At 36.2% G+C, this 27,885-nt stretch overlaps 3 protein-coding genes across 4 annotated transcripts; 1 reads left to right on the top strand and 2 right to left on the bottom strand.

Moving 5' to 3' along the window:
- Positions 1 to 11: 11 nt before the first annotated feature.
- On the bottom strand, positions 12 to 19,443 carry LOC128861529 (uncharacterized). Its single transcript, XM_054099723.1, is given in 7 exon segments — positions 12 to 15,468; positions 16,890 to 17,059; positions 17,124 to 17,369; positions 17,434 to 17,663; positions 17,728 to 18,023; positions 18,090 to 18,212; positions 18,302 to 19,443. Coding segments are annotated over 7 exon segments (15,921 nt in total). The 5' UTR covers positions 18,720 to 19,443; the 3' UTR covers positions 12 to 1,030.
- Positions 19,444 to 22,040: 2,597 nt separating this feature from the next.
- LOC128861528 (immediate early response 3-interacting protein 1) lies at positions 22,041 to 22,554 on the top strand. Its single transcript, XM_054099721.1, has 3 exons — positions 22,041 to 22,212; positions 22,261 to 22,362; positions 22,417 to 22,554. Exons 1-3 carry the CDS (start codon positions 22,125 to 22,127, stop codon positions 22,470 to 22,472), a joined length of 246 nt encoding a protein of 81 aa, XP_053955696.1. The 5' UTR covers positions 22,041 to 22,124; the 3' UTR covers positions 22,473 to 22,554.
- Positions 22,462 to 23,688, bottom strand: LOC128861526 (biogenesis of lysosome-related organelles complex 1 subunit 2). Of its 2 annotated transcripts, none has more exons than XM_054099719.1 (3): positions 23,474 to 23,688; positions 22,740 to 23,171; positions 22,462 to 22,680 (listed from the first exon to the last, which is right to left on the bottom strand). In XM_054099719.1, the coding sequence occupies exons 2-3, from the start codon at positions 23,079 to 23,081 to the stop codon at positions 22,540 to 22,542; spliced, it is 483 nt and encodes a 160-aa protein (XP_053955694.1). In that variant the 5' UTR covers positions 23,082 to 23,171; positions 23,474 to 23,688; the 3' UTR covers positions 22,462 to 22,539. The 2 variants fall into 2 exon arrangements, with proteins under 2 accessions (XP_053955694.1, XP_053955693.1); XM_054099718.1 differs by having other exon boundaries at positions 23,519 to 23,688.
- Positions 23,689 to 27,885: the final 4,197 nt, after the last annotated feature.

The raw sequence follows: 27,885 nt of genomic DNA, 5'->3' as shown, positions 1-27,885 counted from the left end.
AAACCAATGTATTGTTGTTGTTAAATGTTCAGCTGCGCCAAATTGTCAGATTAGACGTTCTTAAAAACATTTCTGTTGAGAGTAAGAAACCCAACTCTTCTGTGAAGTATTCGATTTATGGCATAACCACAAAAAGTGCATCATTGCAACATTTTTGTCCACGGGACAAGCAATACAAGCCTTGCCGTAGACTCAAGCGCAAGTAATCGTGTCAAACTTCATGATTGTAAACTTCAAAATCTTGCTATAAAATACATAAAGAGGATTAGTATAGGCTTTTTAATGAATAAGCGTAGGTTCGACACGCTCGAGCGAGAGACCCAGTTTCTTAGTTTTGCAGGCAAATGAATTGATGACTTGTCAACAGCTTTTAACCACGTTGTGCTCATGGCATTCTTGGCGTTAAGTTAAAAAGTTTCGAATTCAGTTGCCAGAAAAAGAGGCGACTTCTTCTTTATCATTTAAAAAGAACCTCTTCACATTTACATTTAGTTCATGCATTCATCTCTGGTCCATATTAAATCTGTAACTTATATGCGAGCGCATTTACTAAAATTGTGCAATAAATTTGAATAAAAATAGGGGCTCTGCTAAATCTTAATCAATGTAAATATGTATAAATATAATTTCAATTGATATACATATATTTACGTACGTTTTGAGCATAATTATCTAGGTACTTACTATACCATTGCATAATAGAGTCGTAAAGGTGATTAACGGACTTATTAAGCAATTTTAATAAATCGTTGTTAAAGCGCAGACAATAAAAAATAAAATTCCTTTCGTAGCTCATTCAACCGATTCATAGATTTCTGCATAACGAAAGTGCTCAAGTAGTTGTGTTAAGTTATACATACCATACATATACACATGCATATATGCGTGCATTGCTTACCCAAAAACTACTTTCAGTAGGTCAATCATTAATGCAAATATTAGCATTAATATTTTTTTAATCATTAAAGGGGTTGTAATATTAAAATCTGTCTGTCCAACTTACGCATTTTCATATCCTTTATTTTTTACTCTACGATTTCCTTGTTTTACTGAATAGTTCAATCAATTCGTCACTGGTTGGCATTTTTGGTTCCCAAGCTGTGGATGTAGTCAGCGGAACGGAACTTTTGGGTTCAACATGTTTAATTACTTTTTCTTTTTCGATCAGTTTTTCGATTTCTCCAAATTTGTTTACATACTCGTAGTGAGATCTTGGTCGCGTTTTATGGTGCTGTGGTGGGTATTGCTTAGATCTGTGCTGATGACTACTACCACTTCTGCTAGTAGTTGTGGCATCAGATTTTACAGATTGTATCGACATCTTTTTGCAATACGTCTCATATAATTCCGTATTTGATTTACGTTTAAGACGTTGCGCTTCGGCACGTAATTGTTGCCCTTTGCGACGATTTGCTCTCTCCAAAAGTTCGAAACGCAATTTTTCTTCTTGTGCTTTTATTAGCCGCTGATTTTCTTTATGCTCACCATAGGTTTTGGCGAACGATAATGTGGCACGATACCGTCGTAGCTTTTCGGCTAATTCAGCTTCATCTTCAGCCGATAGCTTTTTAATCGCTGCATCGGTATGAGTCGAGTTGGTAACAAACGAAGATGGATGATTTGGTGTTGGACGAGATTGCATTGCAGGCAGTGTTGTCGCGGTTGAGGTGGGACGTTGCAAAACTGCCTTATCGGGTCTTGTAGTTTCCTTCTTTCGGTGAGCGACACTTTCTGCTGCTGCAGAAATGATTTGCTTTGAATGGGTTGGTTTATTTTTTTCAGGGTTTGGACTATTGAGCATTGTTTGAGACTTTTGGTATGGATGGAAACGATTAGTTTTACTGGAGGGTAATGCCGATGCAGCCAACAATGTTTGTTTTGGCGGCGCTGTTGTGCGTGGGGATATAGAAGGAGTTTGGTATGGGGAAACATTTGTAGCTTTGATATCACTGTTTGATTTTACAGCCAATAGTTGAGGAGAGTTTCCTATTTCTTTAGATTTGGTACCAGTGCTTGATTTAACAGCACAAAGTTGTGGCGAATTGTGCACTTCAGCTTTAATACCACTGTGTGACCTAACTGGGACCTTTTGTGGAGAGTTTTCTACTTCTTTAGATTTTATAACAGTGTTTGATTTAATAGCCACCTGTTGTGGAGAATGGCCCACTTCTTTAGATTTAATACTAGTGCTTGATTTAACAGCCAGAAGTTTTGGAGAATTGTGTACTTCAGCTTTAATATCACTATGTGATCTAACTGTGACCTGTTGTGAAGAGTTTTCTACTTTAGATTTTATATCAGTGAATTTAATAGCCACCTGTTGTAGAGAGCTGCCTACTTCTTTACATTTAATATCAGTATTTGATTTAATAGCCACCTGTTGTGGAGAATTGCCTACTTCTTTAGTTTTAATACCACTGTTTGATTTTACAGCCAGAGGTTTTGGAGAATTGTGCACTTCAACTTGAATGCCACTGTGTGGTCTAACTGTGAGCTGTTGTGGAGAATTTTCCACATCTTTAGATTTTACATCAATGTCTGATTGAATAGCCACCTGTTGTGGAGAATTGCCTACTTCTTTAGATTTATTATCAGTGTTTGATTTAATAGTCACCTGTTGTGGAGAATTGCCTACTTCTTTAGTTTTAATACCACTATTTGATTTTACAGCCAGAGGTTTTGAAGAATTGTGCGCTTCAACTTTAATACCACGGTGTGGTCTAACTGTGAGCTGTTGTGCAGAGTTTTCCACATCTTTAGATTTTACATCAATGTCTGATTTAACAGCCACCAATTGTGGAGAATTGTCTACTTCTTTAGATTTAATACCAGTGTTTGATTTAACAGCCAGAGGTTGTAGAGAATTATGTACCTCAGCTTTGATACCACAGATTGATTTAACTTTGCCTTGATGGCGAGAGATTTCTACTTTAGATTTAATATCAGTGCCTGATTTATCGGCCACCTTTTGTGGCGTGTTTGCCACTTCTTTAGATTTTATACCAGTGTTTGATTGAAAAGCTACCTGCTGTGGAGAGTTGCTCATTTCTTTAACCTTAATATCAGTGTTCGATTTAACAGGCACCTGCTGTGGAGAGTTGCTTATTTCTGTAGCTTTAATATCAGTGCTTGATTTAACAGCCGCCTGCTGTGAAGAGTTGCTTACTTCTTGAGATTTAATATCAGTGTTTAATTTAACTGACGCCGGTTGTGGAGAATTGATCACTTTTTCTTCCAATGATATTACACTGCAGGTTTTGAGATCATTTTCATCTCTCTTATTAATATTTAGATTTATATTGGTTAAGAGATTTGCTTTTTTCGGTAAGCTTAGGCCCATAGTAGTAGCAGTTTGTGTTTTGATTTGCACTAAGTTTCTGCGTAGGATGTAATATTTCTGCGGTGAAGATAAAACGACAGAGGAAACACTACTTTGCTTTGTGCCTAATTTATTACCAAGTATTATAGTAGGAATTGGTTTTGGGGGTAAATCTTTCGGTGAGTCCGAATTTAACGGAACGTTCCTTTGCTTTTCGCAAGTTCCTGCACATTGCTCAGGCGGCCCCGCTACATTCTTAACATCGGGTTTTTCTAATGTTTTTAACTCACCTTTTGAAGCTGCAGCCTTGTTTGGATAGTTGTCTACGGTGCATTTAATGGATGTCGGTTGATTGTGCACAATAGACTTAGAAGCATTTACTCCTGGCTCACCTTGAATTTTCATTTCAATTGACTTGCCATCATCGATCTGAACTAATTTCTGTTCGTTCGATATTACGGTGCACGATTGTTTAGTTGAATGAGTTGGTGGAATTTCCATTTCTTTTTGGCTTTGTGTGCCATTTTTACAAGTACTTTTATGGGCCTGAACAGCTTCTTTTATATTTTCTGCATTTTTCTCCAATTCATTATTGTCAGAATCTTTCACGGCATTCAATTCTGTTCCTAGGCTTTTCGCTACGTGGTCATTACCTAAAACTGTACTCGATAATTCCATTTTATTGCTTAAAGCCGGCGAAGCTGGATCATTATTCAGAATATCGAATAAATCATTGGTTGATACAGGCTTGTTGACAGATTCAGTACATACTCGCTTAGCGGGTGGGCCCTCCAGTTGTTGGAGTGACTTTCTAGCTTTAGAAGTGCTCGGTATTTCCCCAACTATAAATGAGTTATTCGGTGAAATAAGCTCGAATTCATCTTTGATCGGTTCATCCAGTGTCGGTGTAGAATTTCTGGGCGGCTGAATGATATCAGTTTCGATTTTACTTGCATTTGGAGTAACAACTTGTTTAGACAGATTTTCATGGGACGTATGCGAAAAAACTTGCGGTGAAATACTCGGTTCTGGGTTTATACGTTCCAACCGATTAGTTTGGCTATCTAATCTGATAATCGGCTGCATCACGGGTGCCGGAATTGTTATAATTTCGGTTATTTCTATAGGAGTTGAGGAACGCTTCGGCCCTATTGTGACTGGATTTATTACTTCTGTCAGAGTGTCATCAGTCATATTTTTTAACGTTACTTTTTCCAAAACATTTGCTTTTAAAATTTCAGAACCACATCCGTCCTCAGGTGCGAAGGGTACTTTCAATATGTTTTCGTTTAAATTAGGTATTTCAGTGGACTGAACGCTTTTTGCCTTTTCTGCAGTTTCAGTGACAATTGCGTTCTTACTTTCGGCATCTTTAAATTTCGATGCTGTAATGTTATCGCCTGCTACTTTTGCAGCCTTGTCTGATTCGAGGGCCGGCATATTGATTGCAGTAAGTTTCTTTTCGTCGCTTTTTGTGCTCTTCTCGTCTAACTGTGAAGCTTTGGTATTAATTTTTGCTGGGGAAGATATTTCTTGAATGTTTTGCGTGTTGGATGTTGGCCCTTCTTCTTTCATCGGTGTTGGAGTTTTTATTTTGTCTGTCTTTATCACTTTCCAAAAGGGTTTTGGATGGCATTTGGACCTTGAAAATGTATTCAACGCTGCCGGACTCTTTGTCGAAGAAGCAACAATCTTCTGAGGTGACGGCACAACTGGGAATATCGATGGATTAGATGAAGTTGACTTTTTGCGAACTTTTGGTCCGGGCTTTTCAGCCTCAACAGAAGTTGTATTTTGATGATGCTGATGTGTTGTACTCGCATCTTTTTGATCAGCCCTTAGCTCAGGCTCATCGGCTGCATGGAGAGGTCTTGGTGGTGGTGTATTACAAGCATTCGAGTCTGTCAAAAACGAATTATTTCTACTTTGAGTTTTGTCCAGCTCTGAAAATGGAAACAAGTCACTACCTGCATCCGACAGGAAGTCCGAAATGGTAAAACTTCCAACCAAATCAAATCCTGTGGTTGGAACTTCTACCTCATCGAGTGGGCTAATGGCGCTGAGAAAGCTTTCTTGACTAATACCAAGAGCATCCTCACTTGCAGTTGCCGATTTACCATCGATGGTAATTGTGGCTTTCTCTTGAGGGAGTGGCAGGTCGCGCTGATCTTTTACTCTAACAACAGTCTTTGCCTGATCAAATTTGGCTTGCGTGCTCGAGATAGGGGGATCCGTTACGGATATCATACAGTCAATAGATTCACGCACTTGTTCGAAGAGCATTGCGTTCAGGAGATCGGAATACTCGTTGTTTATAGTTAGGTCATTTGGAATGTCAATTGCACTAATGTCAGTAATATCCGATAATGGGAAACCAGTATCAGTTTCCCCTAATCCATCATTTCCTCCGCCACCACATTTTAATGCTTTTTTAGCGTTTTCCCGTTCTCTTTTTAATTGCTCACCGCTTTTAATCGGACTTTTCGCTCGAAGTTCGAGAGTAAAACTAGGAGTTCGCAAACCATCATGGGGATGTTCAGCTTCTGTACGCTCAGTAGATTCTTGATGATCGTACGTATCGGTTATATCATCAGCTGTTTCAGCTTTTTTGATTAGCAAATCTTCAAGACTTAATATTGGTGCAAAGAACTGCTCATTTGCACTGTCATCAGCATTGCTGCCTTCACTTTCATCGTCCGCAAACAGGGCCTCGGGAACTTTGGCCGAAATTTCCTTTACGCTATTCAACGAATTTCGACTGGAAGGTTTTCGAAGGCATTCGTCTTCTTTGATGGTTTGTCTTCTGATTTTTTCAGTTACGTGCCTTTGATCCTCCTTCTCCAACTGCCCTGTAATTGCAGTGGAAACAGAGCTCTCTTCCTTCGTATTTTTCGTAAAAGTGAAGTTGCCTAAAACTATATCAATCGATGAATCTAAGAGCTCTGTTGTCTTTTGTTCCTCATCAGACTTTTCCACGGCGCAGTCATTTATCTCTGTAAGGGTTTGGGACTCACTACTCTTCTCAATATTACCAGCAGCTTTCTGTTCTTTGCCAGCTTCGGTGTTTTGTAGATTTTCGAGCGATAGTAATTTAAGTTCAACAATTACATTTTTGGCAATCTTGTTCGTGATATCTTCAGTCTCAATATCAACCGCTGTCTTGATAGTTTCTGAAATGGTTGCATTCTGTTGCTTCTGTTCAACTACACCCTCAGATTCAAAATCGAAGCCGACTTTGGATTTCTCTTGATCAACGAACGAAGCTTCCGAAGAATTTTCTTCAATTTTTGGACTTTTAAGTGCGACAGAGATCACGTTTGGTTCCTCAATATTACTGGCTTGTTGTGCTGTTGAAATGTCACTTTCTATATTCGACGAACTAGGTTGTTTGCCTTTGAGTCTTGTTTGAATCCTTGTATCTTTTGAAACTTGTTTGTCTCTTCTTTGTCTGAGTTTCCTAATTGTTTGCCTTTTCTTATGGCCTCGAAACGCTGCCGCCTGTTTGTTTATCTTTTCTTCAGTCAATATGACATCGGAAGGCTTTAAAATTATCTCTTTCGAATGGGCCGTTGAATCATAATTTAAAAACACTTGAGTATCAAGAGCGTCTACAGATACTTCTTCTTCTTTAATATCGATGTTATCCGTCGCGAATTCAACATTTTCACTCTCCTCTAATGGTTCTGTTTTCATCTCGGTATCTGACACAGGGTGATTTTGTGTCTCTAGAATTTTACCAATCACTGGCAAAACTTCCGACACATTCAAAGATAAATTAGTATCCTGAGTTTTCACCTCATCAGTAGTTTTTGTAATATGATTTTCTTCTGAGGAGGCTGATTGTACTGCTGGCAGAACGGTATTTAGCAGGGAAATATTTTGGACCGAAGATAAAGTTGGCTTTTTTACTTTTCTGGCAGATTTAGTCACGCGTCCTTTTTTAGATTTTAAAGGTGTCGAAGACTTCACCAACGGAGATGGTGCTTTATTTGAAGAATCATTTGATTCTAAAACAGGAATTGTCGGCTTAACTGGATGTTCGTGGCAAGATGGTAGAAGGTCTTTACAAACTGAGTCTACGCTCATTAAAGATGTCGAAGACTTCACCAACGGAGATGGTGCTTTATTTGAAGAATCATTTGATTCTAAAATAGGAATTGTCGGCTTAACTGGATGTTCGTGGCAAGATGGTAGAAGGTCTTTACAAACTGAGTCTACGCTCATTGCTGTTGCAGGTTCAGGCTGAGTTGAAACATGCGTGTCAATATTTGGGCTTGGCTTCACAGGGTTATACATAGAAGGTTTCATTCGTTTAATTCTTACAACTGCCTTTTTTGGTTTGGCTAACTCCAACTGTGAAGATGGCTTCTCCGTAGGTATTTCTTTTTCAATGTAATTGCACGGCTTGCCGTCCTGTTTCTCGATCGTGAGAGCTTCATGTTTTTCCATCGCATCCATTTGTGTGGTATTCAATTTTAGTTTCGCCACACCAGCAGTTATTCGACTTACAGTCGCAATATTTACTTTAGATGGCACCGTTTTTCCTAGATTTTCTGCGGGTAATGGTGTGACCTTCTCATCGGGAACTATGAAATCCGATCCACCATCTTCAACTTCGGCATTTTCCCTATGATCACCTTTAGTCCGCCTTTTCTTTTTAGCGCGCTCATCCTTTCGCCGCGAAATAAGACTCACCGGATAGATAGGAATATTGTCTTCAGCATTTACGACTTTCGCCACATCTTTCGACTCATTTACTTTTGTGGCCACTAACTGTTCTTCTTGTACATTCTCAATTGCTAAATGCTCAATTTTCTTACGACCGCGTCTCTTCTTTACCTCCGGCATTACTTCCGCCGTATCCTTCGTGTCAACTTCTTCCTCTACATTCCAATTTGCATTTAATTCCAGTAATCTTCGTTTTACAATTTTATTACCGCCTTTGCGTAATACACAGTCAGCTGAACGGAGCTTCTTTTCTTTTTTCTGAAATTTCGAAGTACCCGCTAAAGCTTTCTGTTTTTCAATCATTAGCTCCTTTAAGTTTTCTTCATCGTAATGCACTTTCTTTTTCACTAAACTGTTCTTTGCATCGACCTCCTTGAAAGCAGATTTTAAAATCGGTTTAATGAAGTTAACCACATTTCTATGCTCCTCTTGATCTACAGTCAACGTCACTTTATCAAAACCGGCATTGTCGTCAGTATACTGGGGCACTGGACAAACACCAGAGAATTTATTACGCATATTGATCAGTGTCGTCACAGCCAATATTTCCTCCGAATTATACTCTGAAGGTAAGCATTCTTCCAGTTCCTTTTGTAGTTCTGATTCCTCATTTTTCTCAGAATCACCCTTGGGCAATGCAGTACTGATTTTCCACGTATCAGTAATAACATCCTTTGTTTGTTCTTGCTCATTTTCAAACGCAATTGTTTCCTCTAAAGAACTGCATATACTGGCGCTATATTGTTTTTCTTCCTCATTACGTTTTGAGAGAATTTCTGGAGACGCTGTATCATCATCTTTAATATCAAAACATTCAATCAATGTACTTAATGCAATAACTCTATCGTCAACTAATTCTTTATCGTTGGATATTGGACCAGTTTCCTTGTTTGACGTTGCCCCGTTTATGGCCGATTTATCTCCAGAAATCGTTGGCAAGATAGAACTTCGCGTAGCATCCCTTTGCTCCATACCAATAGTTAAATTCTCTAATTCCGAGCCTGCAGTTAAATGTTCTGATGCATCACATTTTTTTTTATCTTGCTCGCTTTCGTAACAAGAATTTACAGTCATTTCAGCTGTAGCTTGCACTCCAGCTTGGACTTCCCCTGTTACTTGATTGGGATCAGCTATGCTGGAAGAGGATTTCGAAGAGCAGGAGGACTCTATTAGACTAGGTTTCTCGCACTCTTTGTGCACGTCACATTCGTTTCGCTCTAATAAAGTCAACGCAATTTGATCTTTAGAATTGGTTGAAGCATCATTTTGCTCGGATACACTCAATTTGGTTGACTCTGGACTGTGACATGATAAAACCACTTCAGGTGCGTTAGTTGTAGTAATTTCACTTTTTTGTTGCTCCACCATTGAGCAGTCACTACTTGAAGGTAGAATTGGTTTATCTGATGTTTGGTCATCAATCTGGTCGACTTGGTTATCCTTAGCTGATATAGCTTCCTGCATTTTTGTTGAAGAATTAGCTGTGGATTGTGAATTAATTGCATTCACACTTGCCTCTCCTCCCGATTCTTCTGATTGATCAGATTTGTGTACTATTTCTATTGCGATATCAGGATTTCCAGAGACAGATTCATTCAAGCTACTAGAAGATGAATCTATGATTTCATCAGCCTTAAATGAAGTCAACTCTGAAGATTCTTTTACTTCCATTGAGAAGTCGGCATGTTTATCTGTCCCCTCAGATACTTTTGTGGATGCTTCCAGATTAGTATTTGCGTTTGGTTGTTCTTTTGGGCATGTGGGAATTTCTGCAACTTTGGTACAGGGCTCAGTTATTGCATCACATTTTATACCCTTTTCTCGTTCACTTTCCAGCGTTAACAACTCCCCCAGCGGGTTAGTGATAGTATGCGATTGCTGTCGACGTGTCATTGAAGCTTTAAGATCACCCATTTTTTTGTCTATACATTCGTTGTGTTCTTGTATCGCCACATCAATAGAACTATCGTTTGTGTGGACAGTCTGGACCAAAGTTTCTGTTTCTTCAATAACCTCAGAACAGAATTCATGCACCTCTTTTTGTACTAATGGTTCAGTGCTGGTATGTAGCTCCTCAATGGTGTTCGATGTAGCCTCAGCGCGAACGGAGCATGTCGCGTTCATTTCATCACATTCTATTACTTTTTCGGTAGAACCAGTATTTGTAAGTGAAGCTTGTATTTCACTCGCTGATTCCACATCTTCGCACGAGGATTTATGCCTTTCTAGCTCAGACTCAGCAGACTCCAACGAGTTAGTTGCTGATGTTTTCTCATCATCAGTAGCAGTTTCTTTAATTTTTAATTTGTTAGAATGTTTAGATTCTTCTTCTACTGAAGAGCACAAGTCTTTATTTATATTCACAGCTTGAATTATCTCACCGTCGCCTTTCGAAGATTTATCATAAATTTTTTTATTAAGTAACGAGTTTTCAGTATCCTGAGAAGCGCTGTAGTTTTTAATAGAATCCTTAACACTGTTCGGTAATACTTCTATATTAATGTGACACATTATTTCATGAACTTTTTCTTCAGTTATGTGGACAGTTTTCTCAATTTGTTCTGCCGATGTATGCGAGCTTCCAGTGCCTAAAGATAATGCCACAACGTTAGTAGAATCTGATACAATAGTGCAATCCATTTTGGTTTCATTTGGTGCACCATCCATTTCTTCGTCAATTGGAGTTTCAGGTGCAGGACGAGATGAAATACTCCTATCCGTTTTGGTTTCATTTGGAGTACCAACCATTTCTTCTTCAATTGGAGTTTCAGATGCATGACAAGATGAAATACTGTTATCCGTTTTGGTTTCATTTGGAATACCAACCATTTCTTCGTCAATAGGAGTTTCAGATACAGGACGAGTTGCAATACTCTTATCCGTTTTGGTTTCATTTGGAATACAAACCATTTCCTCTTCAATTGGAGTTTCAGATGCAGGACGAGATGAAATACTGTTATCCGTTTTGGTTTCATTTGGAATACCAACCATTTCTTCGTCAATAGGAGTTTCAGATACAGGACGAGATGCAATACTCTTATCCGTTTTGGTTTCATTTGGAATACCAACCATTTCCTCTTCTAGTGGAGTTTCAGATGCAGGCCGAGATGATATACTCCTATCCGTTTTGATTTCATTTGATGGACCAACGATTTCTTCTTCAATTGGAGTTTCAGATGCAGGACGAGATGAAATACTCCTATCCGTTTTGGTTTCATTTGATGTACCAACGATTTCTTCTTCAATTGGAGTTTCAGATGCAGGACGAGATGAAATACTGTTATCCGTTTTGGTTTCATTTGGAATACCAACCATTTCCTCTTCTAGTGGAGTTTCAGATGCAGGCCGAGATTCTATACTCCTATCCGTTTTGGTTTCATTTGATGTACCAACCATTTCTTCTTCAATTGGAGTTTCAGATGCAGGACGAGATGAAATACTGTTATCCGTTTTGGTTTCATTTGGAATACCAACCATTTCTTCGTCAATAGGAGTTTCAGATACAGGACGAGATGCAATCCGTTGGTTATCCGTTTTGGTTTCATTTGGAATACTAACCATTTCCTCTTCTAGTGGAGTTTCAGATGCAGGCCGAGATTCTATACTCCTATCCGTTTTGGTTTCATTTGATGTACCAACGATTTCTTCTTCAATTGGAGTTTCAGATGCAGGACGAGATGTAATACTGTTATCCGTTTTGGTTTCATTTGGTTCATCAAGCACATCTTCGTCAATTGCACCATCAGACGTTGTAAGCGAATCCTGAACTATTAGCGATATTGCTTTAACATCGCTTGGAAGAGACTCTTCCAGCTGAGGCTCTTCTGCTCTTTCTATTATAATGGGTGATACCTCTCTAGATATTGACTCGAGTATTTGATGAAATGAATCATCCATTATATCGGCTTGCCGTTCGTTTTCATTTGAATTACTACTTAATGGCGATTCCTGACGAAATACATTTTCGTTTATTGTACTATTTTCAAGTAAATCATGATGAAAAATTGTTACGGTTTTAGCCTTTTGAAGACGGTCCTCACTGTGTTCATTTGGATCTTTTTTAGCTTTATTTGGTTCAACTTCTATTAGAGGATCAGCGATTTTAATCGCTGCTTCTTTATCCTCATTTATTTGATCACCTGCGCAAAGCTGCTTGCATGGTTCTTTTTCTGACGCGTTTATGCCCGCTGATAGGTCCTCATTAGTAGTGGATGGTGTATTAGAAACATTCACTTGATCGACTTTACTTTCCTTTGGTTTGTATAAAACTTCGACTTCTTTCAACGAATCAGAGCTTTCAGTGCCACGTGGTTTGATTTCGCTAACTTTACTTATTGAAGAGACATTTGTGGGTAAGTCCTCTTGACTATTACAGGATAATTTTACCTCGCTAAGACAACGTGTGTTGTCTTCATCAGCTTGATGTTTTTCGTTGTTATCTGTTGCGTTCTCAACGTTCGTAGGCGGAGCCTTTGGTTTCTCCACTGGTGCTTCAACATCTAGATGGAAAGTCTCATTGCCATCTTGGTTGTGACAGTCGTTTAGTTGATCTAAGCTTTGTATTTCTTCTGCTGAGGTGGTGTCCTTATGAAGCGCCGCTGGCGCTTGCAATTCCATTGGGTGAAGCTCTGTTAGGTTATCGATTCCACTATCGGTCGGCAAATAGGTTTCCTTAATTAGATTATCTTCACTTAATTCAGAAACTTTGCGTTCATTTTCATTGATGGCTACTTTCACTTCTGACTCAATTAAGGCATGGGAATTTGGCCCGACGCAGCTGGTTGCGCTGGGTTCTTCAGTAACTTCTTCTTCGGCTGTTTTTTTTATTTCATCCTGGAAACTCATTGATGTATTGGTCTCGCTAGAGCAGAGCTTATTTAATGCATCGTTAGTCGTGTTGACTTGTACATCTTCATCTATTGAGATATAGTTTTCCGATAGTGGGCCTGTATTACCACGACGGGATTCTTCTTCTTCGTTGAGTTGATCGGGTTTGCTAATTCGGCTTGAACATACTTCATTTCCGCTTAGCTCAAAAGTTTTGAAAGAGTCACTGCTTCTGCTGATCTCTTCGGTTTTAAGGCATTCACCTACTTCTTCATTATTAGGCGTCACAGCGTCTATATTCAATAGTCCTCCCGATTTATTAAATCCACTTTCGACTTTATCCGTTACGTTCGTTTTTTCTGGGTTTTCAATATTAATAACAGACTCTCTTCTATTGTGCGAATCTTGTTCTTCCACCCTATTCTCTGCTGTAGATTCATTCGATATTTCAATGCAGTCGCTGACAGAACTGTCTTTTTCTGCCGCTTCGCATGACATTTCTAAAGGTTCTTTTTCACCACACTGGCTACTTAGAACATCATTAGCGTCTTCTGATTTTGATTTAAAAACTTTCTTTTCATCGGTCCTTTCTTCGATGTCCAAACTTATTTCGTCTCGTCTGACTACTTCACAGCCTTCACTACCTTGTTTTATCGACGAATTCCGATTATCTACGCCCGCCAGATCTGGACTTGTTCGGGTAGCTTCAAGGGTTTCACAACTACCAACTTTATTATTTTGATCTAAGTCATCAGATGAATGGTCTGGTACAAGGAGAACTTCCTGTACCTTCTCACCCTCACTTTTTTCACTTGACGAGTGCATAGCGAACCCGCAATTCGTATAAGCCCTATTTTTCTCTTTCAAGTATGTCAAGTTGATTTCGGAAGATTTTCGCAAATTCTCATCTATATCCGCCAAAATTTGGTCGATTTCAGCGTTTTCATCATCATTGTTAATAATTCCACAACTCTCATTAGCTACATCCACGTCATTGTTTCCCACTAAACTTTCTGTTAGACTCTTTTGTTCTGTATCTGTGATTCCGTTATCAACTGAAATAGTAATTTTTTCGAATGTCGACAACATTTCCATGTTTGACTCGTCATTATCAATTTCAATTTTTCTAGTTTCTTTCCTATTTTCTGCGGTTTCAACAGAGGTTTCACGTGCAGTTCGCTCCTCGGTTGTGCAGACCTCGGCATTCAAATCCTTATTCGAAAGCGAACATTTTTCTGCATTGGTATTACTGCTATCGCCATTACTTTCGTCGCCCACATTTATTTCATTTTGCCTAGCATCAGTTAAGTGCGGCGTTACCTTCGGCACTGGATCTTTAGTAGACATATTTGGTTCCGTCGGTGTTGACACAATGTTGTAGGCATATCTGGAGCATGTCGGTGCTTCTTCGTTGATGGGCGCTACGCTAAGTCTGTCTGTGGCATGCGCCACTAGAGGAGCTGCTTCGACTACTCTCAAAGCTGTCGGTAACGCTACGCTTTCAGGCGTCTGTATTTTGGGGAAAATTTCGGTCGATGAAGTAGCCTCTTCGACTACTTTGGAATAACCTGGTACTGGCACAACGCAGCCATTCGAAATTTCATCATCATCGCCGGCATCACTGCCAACAGTGACATCGTCGCGGGATCTCTCGAAGGCATCATCATCATCGTTTTCATCACCACTGTAGTCAATGCCCAACAGTAATTTGCCAGGCTGGAAACAGCTTTCTGCCATTACAATTGGCTGGCGTACATTACGACATTCTAGTATCTCTACAGTACCGACTTCACGCGCATTTTCATAAGCACTTGCATTATTTACCTCTAAGCTCGCTCTACTGGTAATTGCAGGAGCGTTATTATTGCTCTCCGATTCGAGCACATCATGTGAAGTGGTGCTGGAGACCTCACCTGGAATGCAATGTTTTTCTTTTCGTACAGGCTTTATCGCCACACTTCCTATTAGAGAGCATCGTAAGGGCATGGAGACCATTCGTTGTGAACGTTGTGCTCGTTGTGGTTCAGCAGTGGGTACAGCTTGTTGGGCTACTGTGTTGCTTATTTTATTTTCATTTCCTTTAGCGTCCCCAGCCAACGATTTTTCTTCGCCATCGGATGACGAATCTAATACAATTGTGTCCGATTCTCTTGGTTGTGTGGCTTCTATTCCTGATAAATGTGATACGTCTGGTTTGACATATTTTGATATAGTTCTTGAGCGCCCTATATGGCGCCGAGCTATTGACTGTCTTTTAGTTCTCACTATTTGTTGTTGTGAGCTTTGGTAGATTTTTTCAGTTATTGAATTTGACTTTTCGATACTCTTTTTCTCATTTTCATCTTCGTCATCGGTTGAATCGAGCGAAATAATACCATTATCACTAACGGTGCAACTTAAACTAGTACTACTTTGGTTCTTAGGTCCTAACAACTTACGATTAAGTCTATTACATTTTAAGGGACTACTTAGCTTATTTCTCTGTACATCGTATCCGACTGTTAAATGCGTTGTTCTACTGCTACTGCTGCAAGAATTTGAACAATTTGGCCTCCGCCGCCCGAAATGTCTTGTTGGTGTAGTTCCGAAATAAACTCAGCGGCGTCCTTGGGGTCTTGGGGTGTTCCCTTGGAGTGATATATGGTTTACGTTGTGATTTGCTCTAAATGAAAAACAAAACACATTAAATATGTTTAAATTAAGATACACAAATATTTCTTTTGAATATACTTCAGCTTCTTTCAGTTCATAGTTCAGTTCGATGTAGCAGATTTTCTAATCTCATCATTAAATAAACTGATATTTCAATAGAATATTCTCGAAACTATTTAAATGAAGTTAATAGAGTTAAAGTTTTTCATTTTCTGCCTATGTTTCTGCCTATGTTTATCCTAAGTTTTTAAGCCGTTAGTAGTTGATTGATTTATTAATAATGGACTATTGTTGATTGAAGATTAGGGGGAACGCCAAAAATGTTGATTGAAGCAAGAGTCTCCTTCCATATGTTGATTTCCTGTGGGGTTGGTGTAGAGTTTCCAAGTCTTATAGAGGAGTTTTAGCTAATGTTGATTGAAGATAGTTTAAAGTTGATTGTTGATTGTAGATATTTTACAAGGGAATGTTGATTGTAGACATTTTACAAGAGAGCGTTGATTGTAGATAGTTTATTGTTGAATGGCGAAATGTTGTTTCAAATATAATTTTGTTGAATGGTGAAATGTTGATTCAAATAAAATTTTGTGTTGACTGTTGAATGCATATCTGAGCCTGGCTCGTTTGGGTATTATTTTTAATTTGGTATTCAGCCCAACCCGTTATATCAGCGCTAGTTTCTATCTCTACATAGTTTTCATAATTTATAATACATTGTTGTACTTTTACATAACAAACACACGAGTATAAAAAAAAATCAGTCTTGCATAAAATTTAGGAACTCTACAAATGAGGTACATTCGAAAATGCAAGGGCAAAACACAAAGGAAAGTCATGTTTATAACCCTCACATAAGTCCAAATAGGAGCAAATACTATATTCTAGACTGTCTTAAATTCAAGAACATCAGTATTTTGTCCATAACGTGATTGGATTAATATACTCCGGCATCCGAAGAAAGAAGTCGAAATAGATTGCAATTTTCCAACATTTTTTGTTGCCGTATAATTAAGATACTGTGTGTTGCCTCTTCTAAATTAACTTCAGTCTTTGCAAACAATGACCCATAAATATTATTGTGAATTACTTTTTCTTTAGGCACGGTGCTCTCTAATTTATAGGTAAAACTTTATAATTATATTGTTGAATAAAGTCAAGACTTCTATGCAAAATTACTGAAATATGGAGCGAGTTCAGTAGTTTCAGTACTGAAACAAAAAAATCACAAATGTTGTAGAGTTTCAGGAAATATTCCTGTACATACAATAGTTGATATACACTTCGGACTTTAACAACTGTAATAGAACATGGTTTTGCACAAGGCAATGTGCAGGTTTTAATTATTATTCATCATAGAGATCACTCTTTCCATAATTTCTATATCGTTAGTGTTTTAAACTTACTTTCTCCAAATCTATTCGACAGAATACTCCAAAGCCAAAATCTTCATTCAGCTGGTTTTCATACACTTGAAGATATTTATCAATTGTAGTTTTCAGTATATCCAGGCTTAAATCCTCTTCCAGTAATTTTCTAAAATTTCAAATTATAAATCTTTGTCATGCCAACTCAAATGTTTAGGTAAAACGATTATCACCTTGTTCCCTGCTTGTCGGACTCATCAATAATATGAACATTATAATCCTCTTTATAAAATGGATCCTGAACATTTTTCGGTACAAGCTTCGGTAGATAGGCAGAACCATCTCGAATAGCGAGATCTACGATGTCTTGTTTTCTCCTATTTGAGTAATGAATCCATTTTTGAAAAGCTAAAGTTTTTAAACGGTAGGTGGCATAGTCACTGTTCTCCAATCGAACTTTCGGATTAGTTAGGAATTTCCTACAATAATAATAATAAGTTAACTGACGTATAAAGTACATATAAATAACCCAATATAAGGTACCTGAACATATCATCCAACAAATTGCCCATTTTTTCTGGAAAATCTATACGTAGCAAAGTCAAAATTTTTAGCTTAACGTCGTCATTTAACAACGACGATACCGTGTTCATCAGTGATTCTACTTTCATCTTATAGTTATACTCATTTTGTACGATATTTTCAATTTCGTAATTTATGTAATAAGTCATTAATTCAGTTAAATACCAGTTAAGTTTTTTGTAATATTTTGTCTAAAATGAAGATAGCAATTAATTTGAACATTCGTATTTTGCTTGTTTCATTTCTACAACTTACATAGTTTGTAGTGCCATAAGGAGGCTTCATTGCACTAAACCAAATTTTGACCACGTCCCATAAGTGTTTTACATCTTCTGAGGATTCTGACTCTTGGAAATGCTTTACTGCTTTTACAAATTCTTTCATATCGATAGCCGGGAAATCCTGCTCATATGGATACCCAGACATTGCATTTAACGCTGTGGCGGGAACTGCTACTGCAACCGGCCTCTCCTTGTCGAACAGATTTAAAATTTGATGAAATGTCAATTTATATGCTTGGCGCTTGATGTCCTGATATCTTTTGTTGGTTCCTAAAAATTTAATGGGAAAAGTTTTCTAGATGGTATACCTATCAGCTTTGAGAATAAAGTAATTACCTGATAAGTCTTGTTGCTTGTCACTGTCGAGGGGTTCATTGGCTGATGTTTTGCAATCATCGCTTAGCTGTCCACTGTCCATATTTTTTTGTTCACCAAATTTTTGGTTGCTCACACGAGAATCTTAACGTTTGTTGGAAGCATTTATATTGTAATCATTTTAATAATAACGAACTGCTTCTGAATAACTATTATTGTTTTTATTATCTTACCTGTACTTATACCAGGGCTACAACGTTCATCTTCATCACTGCTAATACTCACAACTATATCCGTATCGGTAGTTGCAACTTTGCTTGTATTCTCGGTATTTCCAAATCTATTGCCTAATTCACTTTCCGAGCTGATTTTATGTGCATTCGAGTGATTACCGCGTTCATACCTTTCGGTTAGTTCTTCAACGAAATTGCTCCAACACTCATTACTCAGCTGTGGTAACTTTAAAGCCGGTTCATCTTCAACCAGGATCACTTCCTCGAGTTCACCAATTTCATTAGATAGTTCCTTTAAAGCCAATTCGCCATCGTCATTAAAAAAATTGCTCGGCTCCTTTTGTTTTGACGCTTCTTTACCCTTAGCTTTTGGGGACGACATGTTCGACAACCTCCGTAATTGAATATGTTGGTACATTTTGCTTTTTTTTTTAACTAGAATCCTTTTTATCAAATATTCGTAAAATGTGCAAATAGCTTTCGTTACTACCAAATCGTTTTCCCCAGAAAATATTATTCACCAAATTAAACAAACACAAACAACGGCTTTTGCTCAATAACAGCGTTCAGACCTTAATCGCTTAAAATGTTGATAAGCGCTCTCCTATGTCGTCGAAACGAAATTCCATAAATTTTCTTTTCCAAAGTTCTTTGTTGCTGCACACGGTGAAGCGTACTTCAGTTTTAAGTGCTTGTATCGCCTTTACTGCACTTTTATCCTTATATTAACACGCGAAAAATAGCAAACACTTTTTATTCCTCGTGATCAAAATTGAACATTAGTCATGTATAAGCAATATTATTCTTAAAAGCATGAATGAAATATTTATTTTTACCAATTTTTCTCTACCGTATAAAGCCAAGAACGACCGCGCTGAATTCTGTGTATGTAATAGCCATTTCGTTTTTTCGTGTTGCCATATCAAACTGAAAAGCACTGCCACCAACTTTTTGTAAACATATGCATGCGCTTCCAAATATTCTTTCAATCATAATTTTTTTTTAATTCACACAGTTAAAATTCTGCTTCCAAACTTTAAAATAAATTATGAGTTTAACTAATATTTCCTTGTTATTTTAGAATTCATGTGAAACCTATTTGGTGGCAATATTGTTTTTAATAGCAGGAAGCGTCTGTACTCTTTGTCCTTGTCGCTTGTTAAGTACTAACGAATTATTTATAAGTATAAGCGAGTGTGAGGAGCACAGCCTTTTCATCAAAAATCGTTAGTTTCTAACGAGTTTTCCCAGATGGTGGTGGCAAGTTGGTTAGTGTAGTGAGTTTAACTAACTGTTATTTCAGAATTCATGCTAAGTATATTTTATTGTAGTGATTCGTAAGTAAAAACACTCTCAACTGGTTGTCAAAGAATACCCCCAGCTGAGATCACCTGATTCCAAAACGCTCTTTTATGTAAATGGTTGCATAAAAAATTATTAAAAATCACAGAAAATCTATCAAAAAATCTAAAAATTGGAGTAAAAATTTAGATATTCCTCAATAAAAAGCATTATTATAGCTAAGAAATATATTCAAAATATTTGTTATTGTAAATTTTCCACGTCAAAGATACTATTTTGTATTCTTCTCTGGTCGATATTTTATTATTATTAATGTTACCAGAAAAATTGTACTTTGGTTTAGTAACCTCGCCAATACGCTCAAGGAAAAATATCAAGCACACACCCCATCACACACTTGACTGCCTGTCAAAAACACACCAATAGTGTCGTCACAAAATAGGAAGAAAAAAATAATTTTTATACAATGACCTATTTGGTGGCAATATTGTTTTCAATACCAGGAATCGTCTGTACTATTTGTCTTTTTCGTTTGTTCAATACTAACGAATTATTTATTAGTATAAAGCGTGCATGAAAGACACAACTCGTTGTCGAATATAACGTTGGTTTCTAACGAGTTTCAATAGAGGGTGATGCCAAGTTGATTAGTAGAGACAAAGAACAGGTACCTATTGATAGGGAGTTTACACGAGGCAACTTTTAGTTCAGAACGATTATCGCTTGGTGTAAGCGCGTCTCAACAAATCGTTTTTAACAGAATTGATCACCAGCCAACTTTGAAATTAAGTAGTAACGTAGTAATTGCAAATAAGCAAATATTTCCATTTAAGTTTAAGTATAATTTAAATTCAGATAAGTAAACGTCTAACGGATTTGCGAAAACATTAAACTCTTTCTAAACTTTTTATACGAATTGCGAAGAATGGTCTCCAAATAAACCATTCATACAAACGCGTTTGTGGGTCTGAGGAAGAATTGATAAATTCTTTCAAATGCGCGTGCATTGAAAGCGAGTTTGTTACTGCAGAATTAAAATGTGTAGCAAAGGGGAGCGTAATAACAAAATACACTCTCAAGTCAATAAACTCACTAATAGAATTAAGAAAAAAGTTAGCACTGTTATGAGCATGACATGTGAGCGTGACATAAAACAATGCTTCGTGACATTTCTTAACGTTGAGATGCAATACTCTATAAAGACTCAATTAATACCAAGACCAACTGCCTTAGTTATAATTTTCGAACTTTATTTATCCCTTCAATGATCTCATCATCTCAGAGAACAAGAGAGCAGAAATCAATGCCTAAAGACGCGATAGAAGTTCAGTCTAATATCACCCAGATCAACACCGGACACATCATCATCAGATGCGAAATTAGATGAAAATAAATCAAAAAGTAAATCGTAAGTAATTCTTTCCCCGAAGTAGCAGTGCTTGATGACTTTTTCTTAGATTTTATATATCACCAGACATTTTTTGTGTTGTTTTTTATATCCAGCTCAAAATTACGAATATACATCCAATAGAATGACTTGTTTAACTTGTTGAATTGATTTTTATACGATAAAATAAGTCCTAAAACGCTGCTCATTAGTGGTCTTCAACTTATTAGAAAGTACGGTAGCTATTATTATTTTTTACGTTTGAAAATTTTAGGGCAACCAGCTGCTTCACTAAGCAGATTAAAGTAACAAAGCTAGCTTTGTTTGTGATTGATATTAATATAATATATAATAAATTGAAGAAATCATATTACAAATTTGTTTTGGTATTTTAAGGGCGTGTTAGCCCTGTCTCTCGTATAAACATGGTAGGTAAATTTTTCACATTCAGTTTCTGTCCTATTTTTGTTTCAACTAATCGCCTTAAAAATCGCCTCATATAAACACTTTCAGTTAGTTTACAGTTTACATTCGATGGTGGTGCCAAGTGGAATAATGTTGAACATTTTTTACCAAATCACTTAATAATAACTTTGATTAGAATTTTATTAAATAAGACTAACAATTTTAAGGATAAGTAATAAGTTATATAAATAGATGACGGATTGAAATATTAAAATAAAAGTTTTTGAGTGCCTTGGTACTATTGGCGTATAATCATAATCTTGCGTTAGGGTTCAGTTAAAGTGGGACTAAGCATTTAGAACTGGGTGTAGTTTTTTAGGCTAGGACACTTTGCATTGCCCCCCTCACTTGTTTTGAGAGAAATATTACGAATTTTCCAATGAAATTTACAGGAGATGTTGATTTCGTGCTTATTTTGCTAAAACTAGCACCAACACTATTCAGTTAATAATAGTTTTTAAGTTATTTGTTGATAAAATTTGTCTCTTACCTTCACTAAATTTTGATACAATAAGTGCACTTATCACTTATTCTTGATTATGCGTCATTATATTTACGGCTTTGAGAAATATGAAAAATTTTTAAGTCTGGTAGCTCGAAATCTGATGGTGATTTGGAAACGAGGTATTGCAATAGGTCATCGTTTTCTAAAAATATTTATTTATCAAAATGTTTACATTGTGGACACTTGTGGAGGCGTCTTTGTTGTGCCTGAATGCAGTATGTGTTTTACATGAGGAGCGCTTCCTTGCAAAATGTAAGTAAATTACAAAATTGTAAGATGTTTCTTAATGAATTTTTATAGTTGGTTGGGGTGCACAAGCCGCCAACATGCAGGATTTTGGCCAGCCAACGGCGAAGGCTCAGATTCTAAATCTGATCCGTTCTATTCGTACCGTAGCAAAAAGTAAGTTAATGGATCTATGAATTGTATTTCAACTACTCACATGTTTTCTTCTAGTTCCGCTTATATTCCTTAATGTGCTTGCGATACTGATAAAGTTAATACTTGGATAACGTAAACATTTATTTTGCTTTAATTTCTTTAATAAATCTAAATATTTATATTAATTACAATAAAGTTTTAATGTATTGTTGATTTTCGGTGGAGTACTGATTTTACCCGATTTTCAAGTGCAATACTGTAAGCATCCAATTTGTAAGCGGCAGCTTCCAACTTATCCACTGTATCTGATATTTCATCAATTTGCTTCATAAGAGGGACCTTAAAAGTACAAATTGCATTACATTTAGAAAATCGTATATTAAATTATAAAAAATTACCAATAGTTGAAATTTTATGCTTAATTCATTAGTAGACACACTGAGGTTTTCAGCTATTTGCTGCATATCTGAATATTTAGCCACAGTAGCTTTATTCATTTCCTCCAATAACTTGTAGTCTTCAAGGGGCGCATTCAATTCGTTGCTAATATATTCCTCCGTTTTTCGAAACATTTTTGTTGCTAATTTGCTTAAATTAGGATCATGCGGATCCAATGCTTCGAAACTTGATGTACTTGTTGACAGTGTGGGACCTCGAATCGGGGAATCAAGTAATGCGTTATGTTCCTGTGAAATTTGAGACGCAGTTGCGTCGACAATAATTTCTTCATTTTTATCCATCGTAAATGAAGTATAAATATTTTGCAATAATTCTAACTCAAACTTTCCACGTATTGACAAACTCTTAGGTTTGTTTCTTTACTTTTCTATCTGAAAAGAGTGAAATTGAAGTTAATCATAAACCAATAATATAACCAAATATATAAACCAATTCAAACAAAAATATTTGTCTGAAGAAATGAGCACTCCGACGCTATCACTTTTATCCCCAAAATCGGAGGTATCCATTCAAAAGTTTTCTTCCTAAAAGGATTGTCACTTCAGCATCACTCCCCAAACATTTATGGGCAATATTTATGCTGTTACATGCTGCTATACTCTTTAAACACAATAAGTATAGTATATAGCTTTACAAGTAACCATAAGATTCAGTCTTATTATTTAAGTTTAACCTTTCACTTGTGAGTAAAATAAATGCTCTTTCCACAGATATTTACCTAGCTAATAAAGAGAGCCATTTGAAATTGCTCAAGTTTTGATAATAAGGAAAATATCTTCATTCACTTGTGAAGATTTTCAATATTGCCGATATCAATAATACTTTGCTTCAATGGGGAAACCTTATTCAATAATATAATTAGTATTGAAACAAAGCTACAACCACCTTTGTCGATTGGTAAACAAGCAAACAGCTGATGCGAAAGCAGACAGTGATGCCAATAATCCGAAAAACTCTTTACTCCCTTTGCATTATACTGTGACGACTTATGAACATTGGCGAAGCATCTGACAACAATACCATAGATGACTGAATTTTGGTGAAGGAGCAGTCAAAATCAACGTTTTTATAACTTTTGTCAGTTAAGAAATACTGTAATTTTGTATTTTTTAAACAAAAATTGTCAATTTCCGGTTTCCACACTACCATTGATGTATGCAAACGTCGCATTACGGAAGTTAGTATAGGGTGTTCGGTTCCCCAGCAGGTCTGTCACTTTAGCCGTTCCCACGACATTCAGTCTACCTCACCGGAACAACCAGAATCTATATCCGGCCAAGGGCTTTCACTTCAGCAGGAATCCCCGTATATGTATGGGGAATGTTTATTTGCTACAACAACAACAACTCATATATCCATACGTACAATAAAAAAGCACAATTACTATAAAATGCATAAATAACCAAAAATATTCCAAAACTAACATGTAAATGAAATTATCCAAAATTTAAACACACAAATAATGAAGACGCAAAATATAAGTATAAAGAAATACAAAAATATGAAGTTTCTAAATACAACATAACAAAAATAAATTTGTAAAACAACAAATAAAAAACAAAACAAAATAGATTCATATTACAACTTAAAAATAGTTAGCAAAAGTATGTTTATAAAATATGTCAAACTAATGGGATCACAACTCAAATTTTATTTAAAACTTTTGAAAATAATACTCTTTGAAATAATACTTTTGAAAATAATACACCACAAGTCTTTTGAAAATAACACCACACGCACTCGCAGTCAAAACTCAACTGATTAACCGAACTTCTACTGACGCTCACACGAGCGACAAAGTAGCAGGCGAGCATTAACGGGAAAAGTCCCGTTGTCAATATTGATGTCGAAAATATACATATAAGTACATGTGACTTTTGCTAGTACATTTGTATGTACATTTTCAACACGCCACCTCAAAAGTTACATTAACAAATTTTTAAAATATTAATATATTCACTGACGAGCTTGTGCGATTCTTTTTTATTTATTTTCCTTTTTAATTTTTCTATTTCTGGGGATAACAATTTTGATCCAGCATTCGCTCATGGGATTAAGGAAACCCAGTAAAACTTAATCCGGATCAATTAATATTTATAGTTAACAAAATTCATTTTCAATTAACAAAAACATAAAGAAATTAATACAATAATTCAGTTTTTCACTTTCATAAGCTTTTAGATTAAGTAAGTAATATGAAATTAATATCATTATTCAATTTTCAGTTTCAAAAGTTTTAGATTAAGTTTGAATAGTAATATGAAATCAATTATATATAAGAAGCTTCATAAGCCTTTTAAATTAAGTAAGTAATATGAAATTAATAATATATCATTATTCAATTTTCAGTTTCAAAAGTTTTAGATTAAGTTTGAATAGTAATATGAAATCAATTATATATAAAAAGCTTCATAAGCCTTTTAGATTAAGTTCAGAGTGTAATCAGAAATAAAGTTGTCCTTCTTTTAGTTTAATTAGGTTTGGTATGAATAAATTGTCTCATTAATTTATTCTGTCAGCCGCAGTTGGCTTCTCAAGGTGATGAATCGTGCTGCTGGTAACGGTTTCGTCATTATATCGGCCAATTGAGAATCTGTTGGAATATACTTAATACAAATTAATTTCTTCTGAACTTGTTCCCTACTGAAATGATATTTAATATCTATGTGCTTTGTTCTCTTGTGGGAAGTAGGATTATTAGCAATACTAATACAACCTTGGTTGTCTTCAAATATATCTATTGGACCATTTAATTCTAGTTTAACTTCATTTATTAATGACTTAAGCCATAATGCTTCTCTGACACCTTCAAATAGAGCCATGTATTCCGATTCAGTTGACGAAGCAGCAACGGAATTTTGTTTCATAGTGCTCCATGAAATTAAACAATTTTCAAACATTTTAAACACGAATCCAGTAGTGCTTTTTCTGTCAGTCTCGTTTCCAGCCCAATCAGAATCAACATATCCCATCAGAATACTATTAATATTTATATTTTTATGAAATGTCAATTTCAAATTAATAGTGCCTTTCAGGTACCTTAAGACCCGTTTAAGACATTGCCAGAGTTCCTTATTGTTGTTATTTGTATATCGACTTAAAATGCTTATCGATGTACTCAAGTCGGGACGTGTACATAACATAATGTACATTAAACAACCAATCAAGTTTCTACAAGGTGCATCATATGATTCTTCTGATTGTAATGCCTCATAGTTTAGTTTGCTTGGGAGAGGTGTACTAACTGCATGACAATCTTCCATGTTAAATTTTCTTAAAACATTGCTAATATATGCTGACTGACTGAGACATAACCTATCGTTCTTCCTGTCAATTTTTATACCAATATAGAATCGAATTTCCTGTAAGTCAGTCATTTGAAATTTACTTAGTAGGTAAGATTTAAATTTAGACATTGTACAAGAGTCATTTGTAGCAATTACTACAACATCGACATATAGAAGGATATAAATATTTTTAGAAATATCTCCTTTATCTAAAATATATATACAATACTCAGCTCCTAAATTTTCAAATCCAGCCTCCTTTAAACCAATTCAAAAACTTCAAACCAACATCTTGTAGCTTGCTTAAGGCCATAAATTGCTTCATTGAGTTTACATACTTTATCCTCATCTCCATGGACTAAGCCTTTTGGAATCGTCATGTAAATTTCATCTTTTAGAGTTCCGTTTAAAAATGGGGTTTTTACATCCATGTGATGAATTTGTAGGTTATATTGATTTGAGAGTGCTAAAAGAAATCTGAAGCTTGAAATTCGTGCAACTGGTGCAAATGTCTCATCATAATCTGTCATATATTCCTGAGTAAAACCTCTTGCTACGAGTCTTGCTTTATAACTTTTTAAATTGCCAAATTCATCTTGTTTTATACTAAATACCCACTTGCAATCAACTATGTTTTTCCCTTTGCACTAAGCACCAAGTATTGTTTTGGGTATGAGAGTTAAGTTCATCTTCAACGGCTTTTTTTTTCATTGAACTCTATCTTCACGAAATTGAATTTCGTCATAAGTATTCGGGACGTCATTCAAACATATTTGAGCATTCATAAGACATTTTTCTAAAAATCGATATGACAATTTGGGTTTGTCTTTAATTCTTTCACTGCATCTAGTTTTCTTTTCAATTGCAACCTCTTTTAATTTATCACCAGTTTCAATAACTGGATCGGCATTCTCGAGACATGTGGAATTTTCTTTAGGGTGCACATCTGATCCTTTATGAACAGATTCATAATTTTCCACCAATGGAACAACCAACTCTTCCAACTCTGTAGTTACAGAATCATTACTAGAATCAACTTTATCTAGTTTAACATTAGAGTCTTCTTTATGAACATCACTATTTTCTATGATGTTAACTTCATCCACCACAACATCCCTTGCTATCATAAACTTCCTCGAGTTCATGTTCCACAATTTATACCCATTTGGCTCATAACCGACAAGTATAGTTTTAATTGACTTATCGTCAAACTTCCTTTTTTGAACTTTATTAAGTGCATATACTGTCGAGCCAAATATCCTGAGATATTTTAAAACAGGCTTTTTTATTATGCCAAATCTCATAAGGTGTTTTCTTTATATCTTTCAAGGCTCTACTTCGGGACCTATTAATTAAATATGTTGCTGTTAGAACAGCTTCACCCCAAAATTGTTTGCTAAGTTTAGCACAACAAATCATGGAACGAGCCTTCTCGGTGATTGTTCTAATCATCCGTTCTGAAACACCATTCAATTGTGGAGTATGAGGAACTGTAAGATGATAACTGATGCCTTTTTCGACACAAAACTCACGCATTTCATTAGATAGATATTCCCTGCCATTATCGATATATAGATTCACTATTTTCAAATTAAAGTGAGCTTCACTTTTTGCAATGAAATCTTTAAAAACAGAAAATACATCCGACTTATAAGTTATTAGGTATGTAACACAATAATGTGTGAACTGGTCAATAAAAACCACATAATAGTTTTTGTTATCAATTGTAGTGGGTGTGATTGGACCACAGACATCAGAATGGACTACAAACAATGGTCGCTGGATATGCTCTTTATTT

Source organism: Anastrepha ludens, chromosome 4, assembly GCF_028408465.1.
Source record: "Anastrepha ludens isolate Willacy chromosome 4, idAnaLude1.1, whole genome shotgun sequence".
NCBI lineage: Eukaryota > Metazoa > Arthropoda > Insecta > Diptera > Tephritidae > Anastrepha > Anastrepha ludens.
This window is presented reverse-complemented; position numbering and strand designations above follow the sequence as displayed.

Bases quoted from the DNA above. Each gene is read 5' to 3' on its own strand.
- LOC128861528 (XM_054099721.1), top strand. From the start codon at position 22,125: ATGTTTACATTGTGGACACTTGTGGAGGCGTCTTTGTTGTGCCTGAAT. The intron at 22,213-22,260 runs GTAAGTAAATTA...GAATTTTTATAG, and splicing joins GGAGCGCTTCCTTGCAAAAT to TTGGTTGGGGTGCACAAGCC. The intron at 22,363-22,416 runs GTAAGTTAATGG...GTTTTCTTCTAG, and splicing joins TATTCGTACCGTAGCAAAAA to TTCCGCTTATATTCCTTAAT.
- LOC128861526 (XM_054099719.1), bottom strand. From the start codon at position 23,081: ATGGATAAAAATGAAGAAATTATTGTCGACGCAACTGCGTCTCAAATT. The intron at 22,681-22,739 runs GTAATTTTTTAT...TGTACTTTTAAG, and splicing joins GCATAAAATTTCAACTATTG to GTCCCTCTTATGAAGCAAAT.